General features: G+C 42.0%; 2 protein-coding genes across 6 annotated transcripts; one reads left to right on the top strand and one right to left on the bottom strand.

The window, feature by feature from the left end:
• The first annotated feature begins 542 nt into the window (after nucleotides 1-542).
• LOC310855359 (synaptotagmin-11-like) lies at nucleotides 543-8,455 on the top strand. Its single transcript, XM_083760329.1, has 5 exons — nucleotides 543-770; nucleotides 5,385-5,912; nucleotides 6,362-6,759; nucleotides 6,924-7,044; nucleotides 8,130-8,455. Exons 1-5 carry the CDS (start codon nucleotides 737-739, stop codon nucleotides 8,450-8,452), a joined length of 1,404 nt encoding a protein of 467 aa, XP_083616455.1. The 5' UTR covers nucleotides 543-736; the 3' UTR covers nucleotides 8,453-8,455.
• A 2,586-nt stretch (nucleotides 8,456-11,041) lies between these two features.
• Nucleotides 11,042-22,257, bottom strand: LOC310855800 (membrane-spanning 4-domains subfamily A member 8-like). 5 transcript variants are annotated; one of them, XR_014569023.1, is made up of 8 exons: nucleotides 22,017-22,257; nucleotides 20,359-20,469; nucleotides 19,999-20,055; nucleotides 19,754-19,906; nucleotides 18,830-18,949; nucleotides 17,456-17,545; nucleotides 14,815-14,877; nucleotides 11,042-11,176 (listed from the first exon to the last, which is right to left on the bottom strand). XR_014569023.1 is itself a non-coding variant. In XM_083760947.1 (8 exons), the coding sequence occupies exons 1-7, from the start codon at nucleotides 22,164-22,166 to the stop codon at nucleotides 14,846-14,848; spliced, it is 732 nt and encodes a 243-aa protein (XP_083617073.1). In that variant the 5' UTR covers nucleotides 22,167-22,257; the 3' UTR covers nucleotides 11,042-11,176; nucleotides 14,815-14,845. The 5 variants fall into 5 exon arrangements, 4 of the variants coding, with proteins under 4 accessions (XP_083617073.1, XP_083617072.1, XP_083617074.1 ...); XM_083760947.1 differs by having other exon boundaries at nucleotides 17,437-17,545; XM_083760946.1 differs by lacking the exon at nucleotides 11,042-11,176 and having other exon boundaries at nucleotides 14,183-14,877; nucleotides 17,437-17,545.
• Nucleotides 22,258-23,214: the final 957 nt, after the last annotated feature.

The raw sequence follows: 23,214 nt of genomic DNA, 5'->3' as shown, positions 1-23,214 counted from the left end.
CAGCCTATACTGTATGAATTATGTATTCTGTTTGTAATAGTTTTTTCAATCAATGAACAAACAATATTACATGTTAATAATTGCTATGATGTTTATTCAATATTAAACTTTTTTCCCCATTGAAAACATATAATTCAAATGTCTTAATCATTTAAATTTAGGTTTGCTCTGCTGCCTCTCATAATATATTCATGAATAACATAATCCTGGAATATATGAGCTGCCTTTCTCTCTATTTATGACATTTTACTACGAAAAATATAAAAGCAGCATTGCCAGTAATTCTTGACTCCCCCCCCCCCCTCTCTCTAATGTCTCACCCCCCCCCCCCCCCCCCCCCCCTCTCTCTCTCTCTGCTTCCTGTTTACCAGTCTCTTTGATCTCATTAATATTCCGAGGCAGAGCGGACAGGGCGGGGCTACTTCTCTCTCGCTGTACCATTCAGCCTCCGGCTGCATCTCAACCCACTTTGACAGCATCACACACACACACACACACACACACACACACACACACACACACACACACACACACACCGGTGGAGTGGACAGACGCTACGTTCCAATCGGACATATGAGCATTTCGTCGACATTCCTCGTTTGAATTCATGCTCCATCTCCGCGCGAGTGTTCTCTATGGATAGGCCTACTATTAAATAGAGACCGTTTAGTCTTATAGAAGGACAAAATCATCCTCATCTTTCTGCGCTGATCGTCTCATCCTGCTGATTCACCAAATGGCTGAAATCACTGAATTACGACATGGCTATGGTGAGTACAGGCCGCTGCTTCAATCTAATGCGTGTGTAGCCTATACTTGTTGTTTTTCTTCTTTAATTTAATGTCGAAATACACGGATACCAATAGGCCTATTTGGTGTGAGACTACTGTTTTTTTATGCTTTTAAAACATAAAAATACATGCCTACACCAAATAATATTGTGGGTTTTGTATTGACAGAGGTGATGAAGGTATATTAGGATATTGGCTAGTCTATTTAGGCGAATAGCCGAATATAATTTAGGCCCAGCAGTCGTCGTTCATAACTGTGTAAACATTTTGTATAAACCTCTCAGAATTACTGTTGGAAAATATGAGAAAAATAAATAAGACCATACTGCTATAGAATGTCTTATTCATTTATTCTTCATTATCATCATTAGTGATTATAAAATTGCTGAATCACCAGTCTGGTAGATATCAGTGAATGTTATTGATATTAAAATATATGACATGGTCCATGTCTAAATTGAAATGAGCACCATGCACTGTTCAGCGGGTGTGGGTGGGATGACGTCATGTCCCTATTCCCTTTGTTGAACACCGGGGTGACATCATCATGAGCACTGGTGTCGCTCATATTTATTAACAATGTTGCATACATGTATGTAAACAATATATAACTAGTCCTTTGTTAGCATGTAAACTAGATCCAGTATACATGCCTAAAATGCTGGAATCAGTATTGGTGAGTATATACTGTATGTGGCTATGCCAGTCTATGGCATTCCAACACCACATCATTTATCACATGATGATATGGCATTTTACAGTAATCAATTAATCTGTAGGCTATTTTGAATGATCATGCAGTTGATCAAATAAATTGTATATTCCTAGATCAGTGGTTCTGACTCAACCTTTTTTATTTAAAATGGACCCTTATGGGTCCCAATTGGTTCCATTTGTACACTATCAGAGTTACAGACCTGTTAAGAACCCTGAGAGTCCCTGGACCCCACTTTGAGAACCACTTGAATTATTTTTGAGGGGCGCCGTGAGCACAAACGCGATGATTTGATTGGCTGAGCAAAATACATATCGAGGATAAAAAGTGAGGGCAGAAAAGTGAAGACGCCAAAAGTGATTGGTTGAAACTACATTTGTGATGATTTGATTGGCTGAGCACGGAATGGGATGTATGATGATGTAGGATGAAAGAGCGCCCCTCACTTCACACGGGTGTGATTTTTGAATAAATAAAAATAATGAGAAGGAAGAAATTGCATCGGTACATCTCTACTATAAACCGTTATAAACGTGTCTGTAAATGTAACATTTTATCGTCCTGCTGGGGATATGTAGCCTAACCTTGGTTATGCTACACATCAATAAGCAGGGACAATCACAGATACATCAAATACATCAAATATTGAAAATGACACAAACATAAGTGTTATTATTGATCTGACAACAAAATACTGTTTTCACATGCTAAATATGAATAGCTAATATGCTACTGTAAATTACTTTCAATAGCCTAATGATACTACGATGTTGATACTGTCTCTTCTAATTTAAATACTTCTTTATAATATATTTAAAATAAATCTTCAGAAAGTAGCAAGACTTCAACGAGGAAGGAATAAAATGATTATGATTCACTTGAATATCAGTTCCTAATGACATCACCAGTTCACATCAACTAGGCTTCGTGCTGTGATGCCACTTGTTGTGATGTCACTGCTGTGCCTGTGATGTCATAGTGCTGTAATTTCTTAAAAAACAAACATTGATGTAGGAGGAGGAACATTGTGACATACTCACGCGAGCACGCACGCATGCACGGACGCACGTCGCACGCACGCACGCACACACACACACACAGTCACACACACACACACACACACACACACACACACACACACACACACACACACACACACACACACACACACACACACACACACACACACACACACACACACACACACACACTCAGGTTATAGCAGATATCAGGTCATCACTCATCAGGAAGAGAGTGAATTTGCCAAATTGTCAAACATTACGTAAGGAAGAAGCAAACATTGTTTGTGTTATGACATTCATAATATTTATCTGTGTAACCGAGGCAAACTAAATGTAATGCCTATACAATTCCATGTGCTCATCAGGGTGGGCTCACCACATTTATTTTGGGGGTCACGGCCTGAAACGTTTGGGAACCCTGATTTGTTTATAGACAGTGAGCAGGTCAGAGATGTATTTATAGGAGCTGAACTTGGTAAACATTAAGTAGTACTTTGAAATGAATTTAGTATTGAATCAGGTGTCACTGATGACTGAAGTGTATTAATGTGTTCCAGTGAGAACTCTGGTTGTGCTGCATTTTATGAACTGGGTTCTTCCAACAGTCTTTCTGGGTGGGAATTGCAGAACAAAACAAAAAAGTTAATTCCAGTAATCTGGCATGTTCAAGATGATTGCCTGGACCCTCGAAGATGAGAAGGTTCTAAACGTAATTATGTTTTAGTATTTTAAATGATCAGAAAGGGACCTTTGATGTAAAACCAACGGTCGTTGACTCGTTAGACCGCTGCCTTCATCAAGACAAATGTTTGTCCTGATGAAGGTCTAACGACATTGTACTCTCAGTCTCAGACGAGAGTACAATGAGATGCCAAAAAAAAACAAGACACAGCAACTTAGATTGATTGCCTGTATTTGTGTGAAATGGGAGCCCGCCCCTTTAGGAGACCAGAAGCAGGTCAAGCAGAAAATTAACTTTATTAGAGACCTGCCTGTGTCAGCAAGCAACACGCTCTCATGAGAACTGGCAACAGTGATTTCAGGACAAGGTCTGACAACAAAAGGCAAACACGTACAGTATATACGAGACAGGAAGTGTGTACCATTTATACTATTGGTGAGGCGCAGGATGTCATATCTGTTCTCTATTTAGGACCTTTGGTACTTATATTTTGGTTCAATTTGTACTCTCTTCTGAGTTAGATTAACACTGAGGATTTCAGTATCTCGGAACTCAGTCTTGTCTTTTTTCAGCTGTAGAATGTTCCGGTGTTTTTTATTAGCACATTGTCTCTGGCATGTCATTAGGCTTAATAGGCTATTTATTATTATTACATTTCCAAAAATCTTTCTTTTCTTTCTTTCTTCTTTTTCAAAATGGGTTGAAAATAGCAAATCTGCTATCACTGTATGTGATCATTATAACAGGTAAAATGGAACATTCCAATATGGAACTGTCAATACTACTGAATATCCACAAATCAATAACCAGACTTGTATAATTCACATCCTCTTTGCACTTCCTGTTGACATTTCGATTGACAGCTTGACAGACCAGTGTTACGACCTTGACTACCGAACTCGTTCCAGGATGTCACCTACAGTATGTAAAAGCCTGTAATGGAGGTTGCAATCTGTAGCTTTCATTTCCTACCCGGGATCTGAACACAGGTCCCATGCACGAGCGCTGAGATTTCTACTGCTGAGCTAATGCAGTGGACAGAAGATACCGTTAAGGTTTTATATATTTAACGATTAATTTGTTCTTATTTGTTTTATCTGGTTCTTAGCTGTAATTTACCACTACTACTACTACTACTTCTACTACTACTACTACCAACATTACTACTAAAGGGTACATTAGTGATCACCATGGGGAAATTACTTATGCATTGACCCTAAGTGTATTGCACTTCTGTCTGTCTGTCTGTCTGTCTGTCTGTCTTATTTACTTGCATAACGTTCTTTCTGCAGTGCTGCAGTAATTTCTCAGTCGGATAGATTCTAGTGTAAACAGACTATAATGCACCCGTCACAGTTGAAGTGACCATCATTGGAAATATTAGTTTCTGATTGGCTGTCAGGTGGTATCCATTAATGTTGGAGCTTTGGACACCTGAATCATCAATCAACAATGTAATCACAATTCTAAAGAAGATGTTATAATACATGGACCCATAACGTCAATAAGCAAACAGTAGCAGCATTTTGTTAGGCTAACTAAAGTACACCAGTCCATTTAAAACACAGTGAAATTAGCCTCGGTACCAGGCTTTCATTTTTGTTGGTGCAAAAATTGAAAGCCTGGAGGAACGCATTGGCCGCTCTGTTCTAAAAGTGGGAGTCAACCCTTCTGGGTGGGCGTCGCTCCAAATGATGTGACGTAGCGCTGCACTAGGGGGGAGAGGAGGGGCCGGGGGTGACGGACAGATCGATGAGATCCAATCAGGGCGTGCGCAAATCTGAGCCACGACCCGCCCCTCTAGACCAGAAACCTAACACGTTAGCTCAGGCTACAGTGAAATAAACAAATAACTAAAACATACTGTGTAAATGACAGCAGTAATACAATTCGAACACGCTGAAATGAACCTATCTACAATATGAATCAACACCACAGGGAGGGAGGGCAAAGGGTGTTTTGCTAAGCAACGGGCTCAGCTGGTTTTAACCACCTTTCAAAATATGACATCATCCCATGGTGATGGCTGCTTCTAACACATGCACACAAGCACGTCGCACACAGTGTGTGTGTGTGTGTGTGTGTTCCTCCTGGGAGACAGCAATCTAACAATAAAGTGCTGTGTTACTGTGGCTATTGATAAACAAAGACATCTCTCTCCCTCTCCCTTCCAGCCATGTCTCCGGTGTTGGCGGGCTTCATCGGCGCCGGCGTCCTGGTGGTGCTGGTGGTGATGCTGGTGCTGATGTGGATGGTGTGCCAGCGGCGCTTCCCGCGCTGCTCCTCCTCGTCCCGCCACAAGCTCCACGGCGAGCGCTACGGCGACTCAGCCGAGGACCCGCCCTACCGCTTCATACACATGCTGAAGGGCATCAGCATCTACCCGGAGTCGCTCAGCGGCAGCAAGCGCATCGTGCGGGTGGCGCGGCGGGCCGCGGCGGGCCTCGGAGGGAAGGGGGGCGGGGGGGTGGAGGAGGGGGAGAGGAGGAGTAGCGGCAGGGGAGCGATGGTCCTGGTCGACACCGAGAACAACGTGCTGCAAATGAGCAACCTGTTGCCCCCCGGCGCCGGCGCCGAGGCCCAGCGGGAGGGCGCGGCGTCACTGCCCGTGACGACGGACGACTACTGCCTGGAGGACAGCACCTCGGACAGCAGCAAGACGGGCTCGCCCTTCACCCCGCCCACCTCGGACCCCGAGCCAGGTAGCTATCCTGTCGCAATAATGACATAATCAACCTGATCACTTTGAGATGATCACATATTCGTCCGAATCGTTTCCATTCGTATCCGTATATACATATGAACTCATCTTTTGAAAGATGTTCATACATTTTCTAACTGCATGGAAATAGCCAATCTTCAAGCTTGCAATGCATCGCCATGCAAGGCATTGCAAGCTTAGTTCCACTCTTAAAAAAATATTTGAAAGAATAACATTATTACATAATTATGGCCTATTTTTATTATTGGTAGGCTAATGGTCATTGCCTTTCATTTTGTTGTATAAGATATGTCATATCTACCCTAGGCAAGTTTGGTTTACAAAGCTTAAAAGCAACCCCAAAAACACAATTAAATTGGTACTTATTGGCAATTATTATACCACAAATATTATACTACATACAAGTAAAATGTCATTATCTGGACATAGAGCAAAGCCTGGGCACCCTCAGCCTGGCCGTGGACTACAACTTCCCCAAGAAGGCGCTGGTGGTGACGGTGGTGGGAGCGCAGGGCCTCCCGGCCGTGGACGAGTCGTCGGGGAGCTCGGACCCCTACGTGAAGATGACCATCCTCCCGGAGAAGAAGCACCGCGTGAAGACCCGCGTGCTGAGGAAGACCACGGAGCCGCTGTTTGACGAGACATTCTCCTTCTACGGCGTGGCGTACAGCGCCCTGCCCGAGCTCACGCTGCACTTCCTGGTGCTCAGCTTTGACCGCTTCGCTCGCGACGACGTCATCGGGGAGGCGGTGGTGCCGCTGAAGGGGGTGGACCCCAGCACTGGGCGGGTCCACATCAGCCAGCCAATCACCAAGCGGAACGTGCAGGTCAGGACAAAAAACTCTACACTAACTCTGAAAGTATTTATTCATATTCATATTTTATACTAACGTGTGTGTGTGTGTGTGTGTGTGTGTGTGTGTGTGTGTGTGTGTGTGTGTGTGTGTGTGTGTGTGTGTGTGTGTGTGTGTGTGCTTTATTGCACATGCAGTGTGAGACTCGTGGGGAGCTGCTTGTGTCTCTATCCTATCAGCCAGTGTCTCATCGTCTCAGTGTGGTCGTGCTGAAGGCCAGACATCTGCCCAAGATGGACATGAGCGGTCTGTCTGCAAGTGAGTACAACTTGTCTCACATCTTGACTGTCCCGAAACCAGTCTCACTTTGTCCTGGTCCAGACCATAGACTCCACTGAGTCGACTGTTCCTCTGGTGTGGCATCATGTTTTGGACCTGCAGAAAAAGCCACAACCCTGTAGTTCATTGTACTCATTTCATCAGTAATACATTTACCGGTCCGGTAATACATAACATATACTACTTGTAATACAAAACATTTTGCTATAAAGCATATTTACAGAGAAAGGATGGGTGGGGGCAGGGGATTCCACTACAAAGATGCTCGAGTTAAAAATACACCACGTGTACTTTGAGAACAGGACTTCCTTTAGGTTAGTTTTGAGTTTGGGTAGGGATTTGAGAAGAGAGTCATCCTACATGTTGGTGCTGCTATCAAAGCTGTTCTAATGAGATTAAACGTAAATATTTCACTCGGCTTCGAAGGCACAAAAGGTGGCAGTTTTTTTTCTTTCTTTCTAATGTATGTATAACACATGCACGTACATGTGCATACACTGTGGACGTGGATCGCGAGACATGCCCAAAGCATTTCCGGGTGTCCCCAGCCAAAAACCTTTTGCTATAGAGGACAGTCACTGATTGTACCTTTAACTGCAATTCGATCTAAAACAAAGAGTTCAGATCTGTCATTTGTTTGCCAAACTCTTCCCTGGCAGGTGAAGAGAAGCAGCTGGTGTCTCCATGTGTATCAGACGAGACATGTGGTTGCGACACCCTCCTCAGTGGAGGTTTTGGCAGACAAAGGGACCACACGGGACAATCTTTTCCAAAGTCATGCTTCACCAAACCTACAATATTGTTTTTCTGCATTTCATTTTTGCTGTGTTGTTTTGCAATGTTTCACAAGGTTATTACCATCTTGATAAAGTGAAGACCACGTTATGAGACACTGCTAGTTAGGTACTGTAACACTCCAAGCAGGTTTTACTCTGCAGAAAGAGCGTTATCCGTGTTACAGATCGATGTGATCTTGTCTTGTATCTGTGTGTGATGCCATACAGTGTGTGTTCAGTCATATCTGTGTGTAATGCCAACACTGTTGCTGCTCTGTGTCCTTCCAGACCCGTATGTGAAGGTCAACGTGTTCTACGGCCGCAAGCGCATCGCCAAGAAGAAGACCCACGTGAAGAAGAGCACGCTGAACCCCGTCTTCAATGAGTCCTTCATCTACGATGTTCCACCGGAGCTGCTGGCCGACATCTCCGTGGAGTTTCTGGTCGTGGACTTCGACAGAACCACCAAGAACGAGGTTCTGGGCCGCCTGGCGCTCGGCCTCCACTCTCCCAGCCCCTCCCCCAGCCCATCTGGCACCTCCCACTGGAGGGAGGTGTGCGAAAACCCCCGGCGACAGATCTCCAAGTGGCACAACCTCAGCCACTACTAGCAGAGGCTCTGAAAACTACAACCATAGAAGAAGAAGAAGAAGAAGAAGAAGAAGAAGAGGAAGAACGGGAAGGACTTCCTGTCTGTTGGGACTGACTCAACAGACACCTCAGACAACACATGCACACACACACACACACACACACACACACACACACACACACACACACACACACACACACACACACACACACACACACACACACACACACACACACACACACACTCAACTCACTGTTTGTCTGTCTGTCTGTCTGTCTGTCTGTCTGTCCGTCCATCTGTCTGTCAGTCAGTCCGTCCGTCCGTCCGTCTGTCTGTACGTCCATTACATGAATGATGAACATTACCTGATTCCAGATCAGTTCAGACTGTTAACCCTCGCCCCCGTCCCCGTTCGCTGCATGTCGCTCTGTCAAAAAAGAAAAACTGAATACGACTGATGATGTCACGCCTGTGACCTCACAGCGATTGACAAGGAGCAAAAAAGAAAAAGGAAAGATTCCAACAAATGACTATGTTTTTTATTTTCATTTTGACCCAATAACTCTGGACATGGGGGAGGGTTTGAATTGACGTTCGGTCGGACATGTGTCATGTGTCGCTTGAAGTCGTACTGATGATATGATGAACGTGCAGTTATCTGACAGCATGCCGTGTCAAATTCATTCATCTAAACTAGAGCCCGACCGATCACACAGGTTTAGGTTTGATCCCGACATTTGGGGAATTTTAATCAATGGTTAAAAAAAAAAAAAAAAACATAACTCCGAAAGTCTACCACATGAAACCAAATGGACCCGTCCATTTGGTTCCATCTGGTACACTCTCAGAGTTACAGACCTTTAAGGGTCCATTTGGTTCCATCTGATACACTCTCAGAGTTACAGACCTTTAAGGGTCCATTTGGTTCCATCTGATACACTCTCAGAGTTACAGACCTTTAACCTATTTTGGGCGGGAACCCCTTTTGGTGTTAGCATTATGCAAACATAGCAGATCTACAAGCTCATCGAGCTTGTCGAAGAACGACTGACATAGAAACATAGCTTTTTCAGAAAAGTGTCAGGATTTAGAAGACATTTTTAGAATCTGATCTCAGGTCAGAATGGGTTAAGGGTCCATTTGGAACACCCTCAAGGAACGCTGAGGGTCCCTGGACGCTACTTTGAGAACCACTTTCCTTTCACCGATTATCAATGTTTTGACTGACTGATTTTGATTTGAAAACATATTGCAAAATACATTTTCAAATCATTTTCCTTTTTCATTCATAAGCAAACTAATAAAACAACAATGTATTAAATAATATTTTACTTTAATTATACATGAATGAACAAGCAAACAAAATAGGGATACCATGTAGAAAATGGTAAAACATGTATAATTGCCAATACCGATGTCATAAAAAAACAAGTAATGGCTGATATATCGTTCAAACTAATATATTGATTTGGACAATATATTGGTCAAACCCACATATCGGTCGGGCTCTATCATAAACTCAAACAGCCTGCTACTGTGTGTAATAATTAATACATTTACAAGACAACACTATAACTCTGTATGACATTGATATGTGAGTGGTTTTAACATAGTGTGTAAAGATGGAATAATGATGACTCTCGGTCACCATGGCAAAAGGAGACAGTTCCTTAGTTTGTCTTGACTGTTGGGAGAACAATATTTTAACATGACCAGGGTCCTATAAAGGAAAACCCTTCATTTCCACATATCATAGATTTACCTTTTGATATCATTTTAAATGATCCCTCTTCAGTTCACGATGAAGAATCCAATGCGATTATAGATTGTGTCACTGTGAATGTTTTCTTTAAAGCAGTTTTTCTCAAACTTTTTGGAGCGGTGCAGCCGCTGTGTATGTCATGCAGCCTTGTGTGTATGTCTGTCTGTCCGTTTGAGCGCGGAATCATCCATTTGAGCACGAAATGTCCGCTTGAGCACGAAATGTCCGTGACGTCATGTTGGTGTCATCATCAGACATTGTGATGAAAGGCACCACTCACTTCACACAAGTGTGATTTATTTATGAATTTCAAGGACCCCTATAACTCTGCGAGTGTACAAATGTGCACCCGCTCAGAGCTGACTCAAGGAACCCTGAGGGTCCCGCCTAGGCCCCAGTTTGAGAATCACTGCTTTAGAGAAATGGTCATTTACTGGGTCAGCCGCCAGGAGGCACTGTTGTATCTGTTACTTGTAGCCTTGTATAGTAGACTGTTTTTTTCCAAACATGATATGCATTCCATAATACCAGGCTCCTGTCAGGTCCAGTCAAAATAACCACACAGTCCAAATTAAACATTTCTCTCCATAAAGCCACGGTGTTGTCTGTTGGTGTTGTTATGTACCTGGCCTAGGGGGTGCCAAGATACACAACAAAAACGCAGTTGACCAAAGAAATATAATTTATTAACTAAACAAAAATAGTAAATGTAAGGAATAAATCATGATTCAACAGATGAAGTGTGGAGATCAGTATTCAGTGGTGTAGTGCGTGTATGCATGAGTGAAATGTATGCATGTGTGTGCGTGTTGTATGGATTAACAGTAATGTTGAGAAGTGTGCATGGTGGAGTGCAGGAGGCAAATGAAAGGAACAGATCTGGGGAAGGACTGGGGAAGCAGGCATTTAAAGGGCGTCGACACCCGGGCCCAGGTGCAAGCCACTTAGGCTGATCATCATGATTAGCTCTGCTCCCCAATCCTATTGGATACAAAGAACAGAGGTTACTATAGGGCAAACAGTAAACACAACATATACCTAAACCAGACAACCTAAGAGTAATATATATATATAACACACAATATAGGGAACCGTCACAGTGTTCTTTATTATTCCAACGGATTTATGAAAAGATATAATCGATCGCACAAAACATTATTAACCACCCTGTACTCTTAGAGAACTGGACTTGAGTTCCAATTGTAGTTTGATCACTTTTTCCGTCAAGACCAAATCTCTTCGACAAAAATAGCCGGTCTACCAGCTCATGTGTTGTGACACATTTGTGAGCCTGTAGATCGGATATTTTTGGCTAATGTTCACCCCAGAATATGCCAGGGTTCAAGTGGTTACACGGAAACTACGTGGAAATAGCCAATCTCACCTGTGTCCCCAAATATTGATGCCTTAAAATGGCTGTGCTGCGTCTGACATTTCAGTGGTCTTCGTCGACAGAGTTTTCTTCACAGGTTTCAGTGGTCGAATTGTTGACCATGTGAAGCATAACCTTGCAGTGAATTCCTGCAGGATCTGTGGTACAAGACTGGTTCCGTGAAATAGTATGTTTGGAATAAATCAGCCCTGTATAAAAGTCTACATTAGCTATACTGGACAAGATGATTCAGTGAGTGATAGGAAATCAACACATGAATCCACTTGTCATAATAAAGCACAGAACGTAATCATAGAGGCTAGCAGACGCTCTCTAATGAAATGAGACACGTTGTGTGATAGGGCCTGACACTAGTTGGAACGTCTCGGGATCCCCCAGGAGGAAGTCACTAATGTTGCCCTGGAGAGGGAAGTCTGGAGCTCTCTCGTGGAGCTGTTGACCCCCCAACTACGGATAAGCGGTTGAAAATGAATGGATGGATGGATGGATGTTTTCCTACTATTGCTTCTATCAGACCCTTTCACATTTAGTTAGAAATATGGTAAGGAAAATTATAGAATATAGTTTGTACAAAGAGAGATGTCCATTGTTCATCGTGTACGACTAGGGTTCGTTTTTCTGGGGGAGATGTTGGTGAATCTAAGCCTCTGATTTTGATCTCCCTTCTGATCATTTCTGTGGCTGGTGGGGATGTGTTTTATCCCTGCTTCTGGTCAGACTGAATGAAATTTCCTTTTGGGAAAATGTATAGAATGTCTGATATCTTTGATATTTTTGCTTGGTAATATCACAATTTCATGTAATTTAATTTAATTAAATGTACTGTATGATAACCAAACCAAAACATGGCGTCGCTATTTTCAGATTTTTCATAAATAGCAGAATAGCAAAAATATCACATCTACAATTGTGTAGATATGCTATCTTCTCTATTTGTTGTAACAAAGTATATAGGGCTTGTAAGTGCAGAAAATGACCCCCTCTGTGTGTGTGTGTGTGTGTGTGTGTGTGTGTGTGTGTGTGTGTGTGTGTGTGTGTGTGTGTGTGTGTGTGTGTGTGTGTGTGTGTGTGTGTGTGCACGTGTGCGTGCGCGTGCGTGTGCATGCGTGTGTTTTCTTTCTTTTACAAATGGAACCCTGTGTACAACATGTATTCTCAGACACAACAAGGTGATCATTCCTTACAGCTCCAGGAAATATTGCTGATAGGTTGATCTGCTGTAAACATAAACAACATAATGCTGTTTCGTGTCTCTATAATAACATAATCAATAACTCCAGGTGAATGATTTTCTGTCCCTTCAGACTGACCTTGTAATGTTTTACTGAATAACCTTCAAGAAGCCAGCTGCATAGCTGCCGAGGTGACCAGCTTTCAAAAGAAAACTCCTCATTTCTGTACAACGGTAGAGTTGAAATGTTGTCTACACTGTTACTTGTTTACAACGTCCAGCAATCTGACAACAAATTATTTCATTTATGTTACTGTATAGCCTAGCTCATATATTATTATATGAACACATACTGTAGCAAGGTACATTTTGCCCTATATACTTTGTAGCCTACACAAAATATCAAACATGACACATCAACAAGTTCAACTCATGTGTACCATTTCCATCTGATATTTTTGCTAAGAAATGTTCAGAAATGTTCGAAATGTTCGAAATTTGGAAATTGACATGCCCAAAATAAAGTGGCTACGGTAAGCAGCTGCCTTCACTGAAAGGTCTCTATATTTCCTGCCTTGAGGACCAACAAAACACTTTATTTTCCAATACTTTGTTTACATTGTAGCATACTTACAGACAGCTGTCCTGTACTGCACCCAACATTTATATTTGTGATTTTCTTTTCTATTTGTGATTTTCTTTTGATTCAACAGAAAGTATGTAAAATATGACAGCCATGTTGTAGATTTGTACAGCAACTCCTCCCAGGTCTCCCATAGTGTGTTCGATTGGACGGCCCCTGACTCCAGTGCTGGATGCTAACTGTGTGTTGTACAGTACTGTTTAACAATCTTTGGATGTGCAAATAAAAAGTTAGCCGTCACTAACAGTGTTGCTTTTCTCTCTAAATGCTTAAAGCACTGGTTCTCAAACTTTATCATGTCCAGTGCGACCAAAATTTATATAGACTGATTATTAAAGCGGGTCATGCTTGCATGTTTGGAATTTTAACAGCGGAAATCATTCCGATATTAACCTGCGGGCCACAATAAGTGGCCCCACATGTGGCCCCCAGGCCGCCAGTTGCCCATTTGGAATTGTAACAGCTGAAATCAATAATATATCAGTATTCCGATATTAACCTGTGGGCCGCATTAAGGCCACCAGTAGCCCATGTATGGGATAGGGGATACATAAAGATATGTGGTTGTGGCCCTAAGTGACCGCTTATATTGCTTATGCCTAGAACCGGCCCTGCATTAGAATATTTAAAGACGTACAACACTAACTCACTAGCACTATGAGTATGTACTAACTAAAGTTGTCAAACAGTTGTTAGCAAGGCAGGTTTATTTGAATGGCACATTCATATAAGCATAAGACATAGCAAAGAATAAGAATGCAAAATAAATTACAACCTTTTGAATACAATTCAAAAAGAGGTTAAAATTAAGCTGAAAACATAATTGCAGAAAAACTCAGTAAAAGGCAGCAGCAAACAGAAAGAATGTCAGCTTATTTTAATTTAAACACAATAGAACAATGCTTTTCCATGTTTAGTGGTGTGACTCTGCATGGGAACAGAAAGCAGACCGGTGCCTAGATGACCTGAGGGGTCTGGCTGGTTCATGATGTAGCACAAGATCATAAATGAATTTTTAAACCATTCAATACTTCACAAACCAGCCCTGTTTGGACTTTGGATTGAAATCAATTATTTGGCAGACGGAGCCATGAAGTAAAATATAGAACCGGAGTGACATATATGATCCACTTTCTTGGCATTAGTAAAGGACGTATAGGTCCTCTAGGGGGTTCTAGCTAATATAAAAATATACCACAAAATATCTGTACCATTTATCATTTCTGATTGGGAACACATGTTTGCCATGCCGCTATATCCGGTGATCAAAAACATAAAATGGGTATCCCGAACTTAAAATGGAGAGACAAACAGACCCCTATTACTGAACAAACTCTCCATTAATTAAATTACATTTTGTATTTTTATTTTATGTATTTATTGTTTGAGTTGCTGACATGCAGGTCTTATACCATCCACCAGGGGGTGCTGCATCCATCACTCCTACTTCCCAGAGACTTGGGATGAATCTACATCTGGAAGGGAAGGAGATCAAGTTCAATCAGTTTGGATATCACATTTTTCCTTGATCGAGATGCATCGTCATAAAGGGTAATTCCTTGTGTAACATTCAATTGTTTTATCATTAACATTTGAATTAATGAAACATGTTAACTCTTTAGTCAGTCTAGCTCCGCATGACTGTAGGCCTAGTGCCCTATAGTTCCATCTTCCTGAATGTATGTGGCATTACAGGAATGTAAGTTGTCGTAAAGGAATGTGAATCCCTACTCGCCTTCAAAATCGCTCTCAAAGAGCACTTACGGGTGGCTGCAAGCCTGCAATTATAAACTGGCTAAAAAGTCAGTCATCATGCTGTTCAGCTTGGAAAGTCTTCCTGGCAGCACTTTGGTTTCCTACATCCTACCTCCTGCAGTGATGCCTCCTAAGCTATTTCCTGTGTCCTTTGAATAGACCAAAGAGATTCTAACAGATAACAGATGAAACTCCTTGCATTTTTTGAATCACCACTAGATGGCGCATCACTCCAAGATGACGAGGCACATGCACTGAAATTCTGAATTTATGTAAATTCAAACATGCATGGTCGCGCACTTGCATATTATGCAGCAGCATACATATGCATGCGCACATGCACATTCACCCAGAATTCCTGAATGAATATTTTGCTAATTTCTGCTTTGAATTGATCCATTCATAAATACATGATCAATAAATGAGTAAAGGATTCTAGTAGGCCTGTATGCATATTTAAAATACTTTTAGGATATATATATTTTTTTTAAAGCAACCAGAAGTTGCGTCATCACTCCAAAATGGCAGAGGTACTGGGCCCTTATGCCCCTGCTGGTCACTAGTCACTACATAATTGCAGGTCTTTAGTTAATTCCTGCAATTCAAAGGGGTTGTGTCAAATGCATGATGTAGACTGGCCCACTAGGGTGGGCAGGATGAATATATGGGCCTAATGGGGGGGGCATCCCTGCACGCGCCATATAGCGTAATAACCCCCCGAAATGCACCCTGCACACGCCGCATAGCGTAATAACCCCCCGAAATGATAGAAAACTATGCGATCATCATATCAGATTATCTATCTATCTTCTCCTTTAACCAACAGTAACCCAATCTCCATCAGCACCCTGTCGGTTAACAGCACTGATGGCAAACAGAGCTTAGATTATCTAGATTTCTCTAAAATTGCTGCACACCCAATCAGAAATGATATATGGTAGGCTACTGATATTTTGTGGTATTTTTTTTATATTGGCTAAAAATAAATATTCTCCATAACATACAGTATGATTGATTTGATTGAGTCTGTCCAGTGCCTCAGTGAGGTGCATAAAGTTCATGCTACCATGCAAGGCCAAAACAAACTTATTATGGAATACTGTAATCAAGTAATTGTTATTTTTTATTGACTTTCTTACGTCAAACTGTGAATATCAGCAGTCAAAGTATTTTTATTGCAGATGATTTAAGTACAGTGTCCTTTGTCCTTTTGATAATTATGCTTTTATATTGTTTATGCAGTATATATTAATCTGTCCGACAGCAACACAGTTCCCTAAAAGATGAACGTCCAAGCCAGTATGTATTAATTTGTCTGACAGCAACAGTTCCCTAAAAGATGATCGTCCGAGCCAGTATATATAAATTTGTCCGACAGCAACAGTTCCCTAAAAGATGATCGTTGTGCTAGTATATATTAATCTGTCCGACAGCAACACAGTTCCCTAAAAGATGATCGTCCGTGCCAGGGCCCCTCCTACGTCTCACCAGGGCCTCTCCTACGTCTCACCTGGCCCTGGTGCTCTCACCAGGCCCAGGACCTGTGCGTTGCACCAGACTCCCAGCACCAGGCACTTCATTCAGGAGTGGTGGATTATAATGGCCCTCCTAAAGGCCTCACCGAGTTTTGTTGGGCTTCCTCCTCACGGAGGACACAGGCTGGTGTGCTAACCAATACTGCTAACCCGGTTGCCGTCTACATTCCGGCTGTCACCCGTCTTTCCGGTGGTCACCAGACTATACCCGGTTGTCACATAGTCTATTCCTATGAGTCACTATAAATAGAATAACTATAACTAAAAATACATTGCATGGATGCACCTGGGACGTATCCTCAGTCATGTATACTCGGGTCAACGGGGTTTCGGGTCTACCAACATCATACCCCTCACTCAGGCGACCCAGCCGGGGTTGATCAAATCCCGACTTACGTCCCAGCTAGCTACCCTCGATCAGTCCATCAGGGAATGAGCAAGGCCACACAATCCATTGCTCCGGAACTACTCTGCCTATATATATATATATATATATATATATATATATATATATATACATACATACATAGACAATGGTTTGACCAAATATTTGTGTCTGATTGCTGGTGGTGTTCTGTCCCTCCCCCGCCATCAAACAAATATGTTTGGTCAAACCATGTGACTCCTGTGGTGGCCTAAAAAAACATTTGATTGATAGGTGTTTGATATGTGTGAATGAGGCCTGATAGGACAGTGCAGTGTCACACACAGAGCTATGAAATCACATGTGACAGGACAACAGACCTGAGATCGTGTGACCTACTTCAGAGTAAGTAGGTGGAGCATTTGTAGAGGGTGTGGCCAGTGACACCACCATGCCTTCAGGTAAATGGTTGCCTATGATAACACCTTGCTGAAAGACAGAATAGACCGAAGAGTCCCTGCAATGTTAAAAACATGGCAGCCATGATAGGTACAACTTAAGATATTTTTATACCACAATATATCTCTAGATAACAATCCCTGTTGGTTTCTGAGTATAAAGAATGGAATTGAAGAAGTGTGAACGAATGGAGGAAGTTATTATACAGTCATACTGCACTACAGTGCACTGTACTGTAAATGTCAAGTATTCAATACCAGCTACAGTATATATGCAATGCTCTCGAACCCTACCACTGTTATGAAATAAATGTGTATTGATGATATAAATATTGTTGTTTTTGTTTGCACAGAGCTTGGGTGAATTCAACAGCTAGGGTGGATCTTCCACACCTGCTACCGCAGCCATGACTTATGGGAAATGTGGGGGCGGGGCAGATTTAGCTGTTCAAACACCGATTTCTGTCTGTCTGTCTGTCTGTCTGTACAATTTACAATTTAGGCATTTAGCAGATTCTCTTAATCCAGAGCGATTTACATTAAGCAAGACCAAAAAATGGTAATACATCACATACATAAAAAGTAGTTATCATGAATCATACGTAAGCTAAGAACATAATGGTTATGGAATATATATATATAATGGAACTATGCATGTATACTTTATAGTGCTATCTAAGTCTACATATAAATGTCGGGGCTAGGGCAAGTGCTACGGGCCATGAGGGCAGGGTGGCACAGCCGGTAGGGCTGTCGCCTCACAGCTAGAAGGTCCTGGGTTCGATTCCCGCTCGGGACGCTGTGGGCGCTGGCGGCGTGTCCTCTCCTCCGCGTCATCAGTGCCCATACCCAAGTTGGGGTTGGCGAAAGGGCCTTTCTGTGTGGAGTTTGCATGTTCTCCCCGTGTCCCCTAGGGTGCACTAAAAACATGCAGTAATCCTGGTCACTAAACTGCCTCCCCTGGCCAGCTGGGGAGCCTGATGGAGGGGAAAGGAACTGGTTGGAATAACGTGTTCCTTTTATGTGCTACAGTACGTCCAACCAGGGAAACAGGAGCAATGAAGGAAGCATGAGTTCAAGTCCGTTGCTCTCCCCAGGTTGGCGGAGGGTGTGTAGAGCCCAAGATTACAATAGATAATTGACACAGGGGTGAAAAATGGGTTACAAAATCGTGGGATACAAATTATAAAAATAAAAGAACGGGCCATGATGGAGTCTGAAGAGGTGGGTTTTCAGTCTGTCGATCTGTCGGTATGTCTGTCAGAGTATTCTATAGGTTCATGTCATGTAGATTGTGTTTGTGTTCAGGTCTCACCAGGATCGGGGTTTGTTGGCAGCAGGTGGCTTTGCAGCCATAAACAGACACACAGATGGAAATGATGAACACCAGCAGATTGAAGACACACTGCACACCTGACACACCCATCGACAAGCTCTGGAAACAAACATCATACATCATGTAAACAAACACAACCACAATGGTGGTGTTGGATTTTGAGGGGCGCCTCCTATGTGCCCAGCTTTGTGTGTACCACATAGTGATGATTTGATTGGCGGAGCACGAAATGTGATCTATGATGAGGTATGCTGATGTATGACGATAAGAGCGCCCCTCACTTCACACGATTACTTAGAAGCAGGGGTTTGTATGGTTTGGACTATCACTGCCAGTTAAGGTATAGCGTCTGTAGGAAAATATCTGCCTCCTGGTGGCGCTATAACAGGACATTGTGAAATTAGGGGGATGTTTTCCATGGCCTAATGGGAATGTGCGCGCAAAGTTTCACAGCAATCGGATGCTGCGTTTATGATTTGAGACATTTTATTCAAAGCAAGACACTCTTAGTCAATCAGGATGGATTATGATAAATCTGACAAATGCGTGTTGATCACTTAACTATAGAGATAATGTGGATTGTGTATACTGAATTGTGTGATGTATTGTCAAAATATGTAGGAGTAATAATCAAGAAATGTGTTTTTGCCTTCTGGTGGCATAAAGGACAGAGGTTTTTCAAAGTTTCACTGCGATCGGGCCAACGGTGCCAGAGATTAGCTGGTCACAGACAGTTGGACACATGCGAGCGAAAACAAACAAACAAACAAACAAACAAACAAACAAACAAACACACACACACACACACACACACACACACACACACACACACACGGGGGGGGGGGGGGGGGGACAGATGCGGACAGACAGACAGACGGCCTGATGGAGACAATAAAGTCCTACCCTGTACATTGTGTACATTTGATTGGGATAACCATGATTGGGCCAATAATCATAAGGGCCCATCATAATCCCTCCAGCATCCAGACCGTAAAGGATGGTGCCAGCACATGACATCACAGCAGCCACAATGTTCATCCCCATAGAACCTTTAATCTGAAACAGAACAGCAATAGAATAAACAGCTAGTAACAAATGGAATGACTTGTAGAGCAGTATGGGTGTGGTTGAGGGCGTGGCTTACTGACCATGCAGCGGCTCATCAACCTATCAGCAGCCACCGTTAATGACCCTGCAATGATGTACTAGGGGAGAAGAGAAACAACCAATCAAATGAATAATTATATTTCAAAATGAAATATTTATGACTAACAAAACATAGGCCTACAAAAATGCATCATGGCAGTATGGTTATATTTGTGAATACTTACAGCTAATCAAATCCTGGTTACAGTAATAAGTACGTACATATTACTTATATATTACATATATACTTAGTTACTTAGAGTATTAAGTACAGTATTTCATAAAAACCTCATGACTTGAATGAATATAAACACAGTCATATACAGTATATGGATGGTGGAGGATGCAAATGTGGTACTTACAATTAAAGGTGCCCAGGCGAACACTCCAGAGTACACTGTTAAAGTGTCACCAAAGAAACACAACATCACACCAAACAGGAAGAGCAGCACGCCCACCATTATCTGCACTGTCTGCAAAACAAACACACACAGCAGGTCAGCAGATTAACACAGTTCCCCTTCCCCAAATAGTTTATCATGAGATGCACAAATGTGATGTCTCCCAGGACGTGAACATTTCACTACTCACTAATAATGCTAATGACGTGTACACGTCTTTAGAATCAAAACCACGGGGTGCCTTGGCATGCACATACGTCTTTAGGTCTTTTTTATTGATATCAAACCATTTTATTAAAATACATTTGTATGCATACTGCCGTTCACTAAAAAGGCTCATAACTCTAAATCTACAGCGCTCTCCATGGTTTTGACCAAAAGGGCAATGTTCTGTCTTCATTGAATCATTTCTGACTTCAGGAAGCATCTCGTTTGGAATATAAATGCTTCTAGAGCGACTTTAGAAGTGACATCGTGAAGTAATAATGGAAGATTATACCTCACGGTTTTGGGGAAATGGAAGGCGGGGCTTTTCAGAGTAAATCTGCCTCTTCTGCTGGCACTCTAGCGCCATTATTTTGAAGAATTCCCCAGCAAAAGAAGTGTTAAGTTCTCTATTTTTTTTTCTTAATTCACAAAACTATCTTGTTTGAAATATGTCTTTTTGAGTGGTGCAACCACTACTATAGATAGCTATGTGTGTCCCTGGGTCTGTCCGAGCACGGAAATAGCTTTTGGTTGGTTTTCACAACCAAGTGTCACTGTTGCGCAGCCTAACACACGTGCACGTGATAGATGTGCCATGCAATGGTAGGCCTCACACTCACACATACCGAACGGAATAGAACACATGACTCACTCTAGGATACATGATGACGATGCACACAAACAGACGGATACAGAACCACACCAGTGTTAACATCGTCGACTAAAACTATGACTGGGAAACTGGATTTCTGAAACTTCCGGGGACTCCCCGGGGACCCCCACACGGAGTTGCACCATTCACTTCACACGGGTGTGATTTAGATTTTTTTTTTAATAATATTTTTTTAACAATATGTAGCCTAGTAAACAAATACTCATGACCAATAAAATGTGTCCACGACCCAAAACTTTTTACAGCTTTCTATTACGCCAGCAAGTAGGCTGACCCTTATAACAAGAAACGCAAGTGATTCCCAAACGTTTCACCCACATAATGACATGCCCAAAATAGACATAAAGGTTTACAGTAATAATATTGGCTCCACTTTATTTTATTTATTTTTCATTTCCTAAAGAGGAATGTTTGTTTTTTACATACACTAAAAGTTTTCCACCCAACAGCAACAATTTACTAGGCATTTTCTATCTTCTGTCTTTCTATCTTGTCACTCAGTGTAATGCATAAGACAGATAAATTGCATGTGCAATAATTATTCTGTACTGACTTATCAATCAGCTGATTTCTGAGGTCTAAAGTCTGTCTTTCAGGAGGGAGGTCTGAATAACAACATTAATGTACTTAACTTAACAAAAACTCTCTCAACAATCTGTTTAAAAGCTCTAAATGTGAGATTTCATATCAAAGAGGTCATTTCACAGTAATACCCTCATAAATATTGTAACGTATTTACCCCCAGAGCTTGTGGGCTGCTCCATTTGAACTTCAATAGACTGTTGTCTGGACTGGACCCCGGAACCGACCCTGTCCCACCAGACTGCATTTGGACTGGAACCAGAACGAAGCCATTGGGAATGTTCAGTACCGGTATGTTAGTAGACATGGATGCTGGTGTCTGTTGTCTGTTTGTCTGTTTTAAATTCTATTCGTTCTTGGAGGACGGAAGTATCTTGCTTCTATGTGAACATCAGACTGTGTCGACTTCCCTCAAATCCACTGCTCTTATACTTTATGACAGAAACTCTGTTAATCATTCAACTGTAGGGCGTTAAGGCAGAACTATTCCTATAAGGAACTACATGTCTTCCTGTTATGAGTTCTGTTTTAATTAACAAATCTGCTGACAACTGCTTTAGAGAAATGAAGGTCAATTGTAGCCTTGTATAGTAGACAGTTTTTTCAAAACATATGCATTCCATAATACCAGGCTCCTGTCAGGTCCAGTCAAAATAACCACACAGTCCAAATTAAACATTTCTCTCCATAAAGCCACGGTGTTGTCTGTTGGTGTTCTTTATTATTCCAACGGATTTATGAAAAGATATAATCGATCGCACAAAACATTAACCAACCTGTACTCTTAGAGAACTGGACTTGAGTTACAATTGTAGTTTGATCACTTTTTCCGTCAAGACCAAATCTCTTCGACACATGTGTTGTGACACATTTGTGAGACTGTAGATCGGATATTTTTGGCTAATGTTCACCCCAGAATATGCCGGGGTTCAAGTGGTTACACGGAAATAGTGTCCCCAAAATGTGTCCCCAAATATTGATGTCTTAAAATGGCTGTGCTGCATCTGACATTTCAGTGGTCTTCATCAACAGAGTCTTCTTCCCAGGTTTCAGTGGTCGAATTGTTGACCATGTGAAGCATAACCTTGCAGTGAATTCCTGCAGGATCTGTGGTACAAGACTGGTTCCGTGTAATAGTACATGTAATGTTTGGAATAAATTAGCCATGTATAAAAGTCTACATTAGCTATACTGGACAAGATGATTCAGTGAGTCATAGGAAATCAACACATGAATCCACTTGTCATAATAAGGATAGCAGACACTCTCTAATGAAGTGAGCCACGTTGTGTGATAGGGCCTGACAGAATGGGAGTAGGCTGGCCAACATGGTCATTTTTTCAGTTCAGTTCATT

The sequence above is a fragment of the Protomyctophum parallelum genome (assembly GCF_964188405.1).
Source record: "Protomyctophum parallelum genome assembly, chromosome: 3".
In the NCBI taxonomy this organism is placed as follows: domain Eukaryota; kingdom Metazoa; phylum Chordata; class Actinopteri; order Myctophiformes; family Myctophidae; genus Protomyctophum; species Protomyctophum parallelum.
The sequence above is the reverse complement of the archived record's forward strand: the minus strand, read 5'-3'. Positions and strand labels throughout refer to the sequence as shown.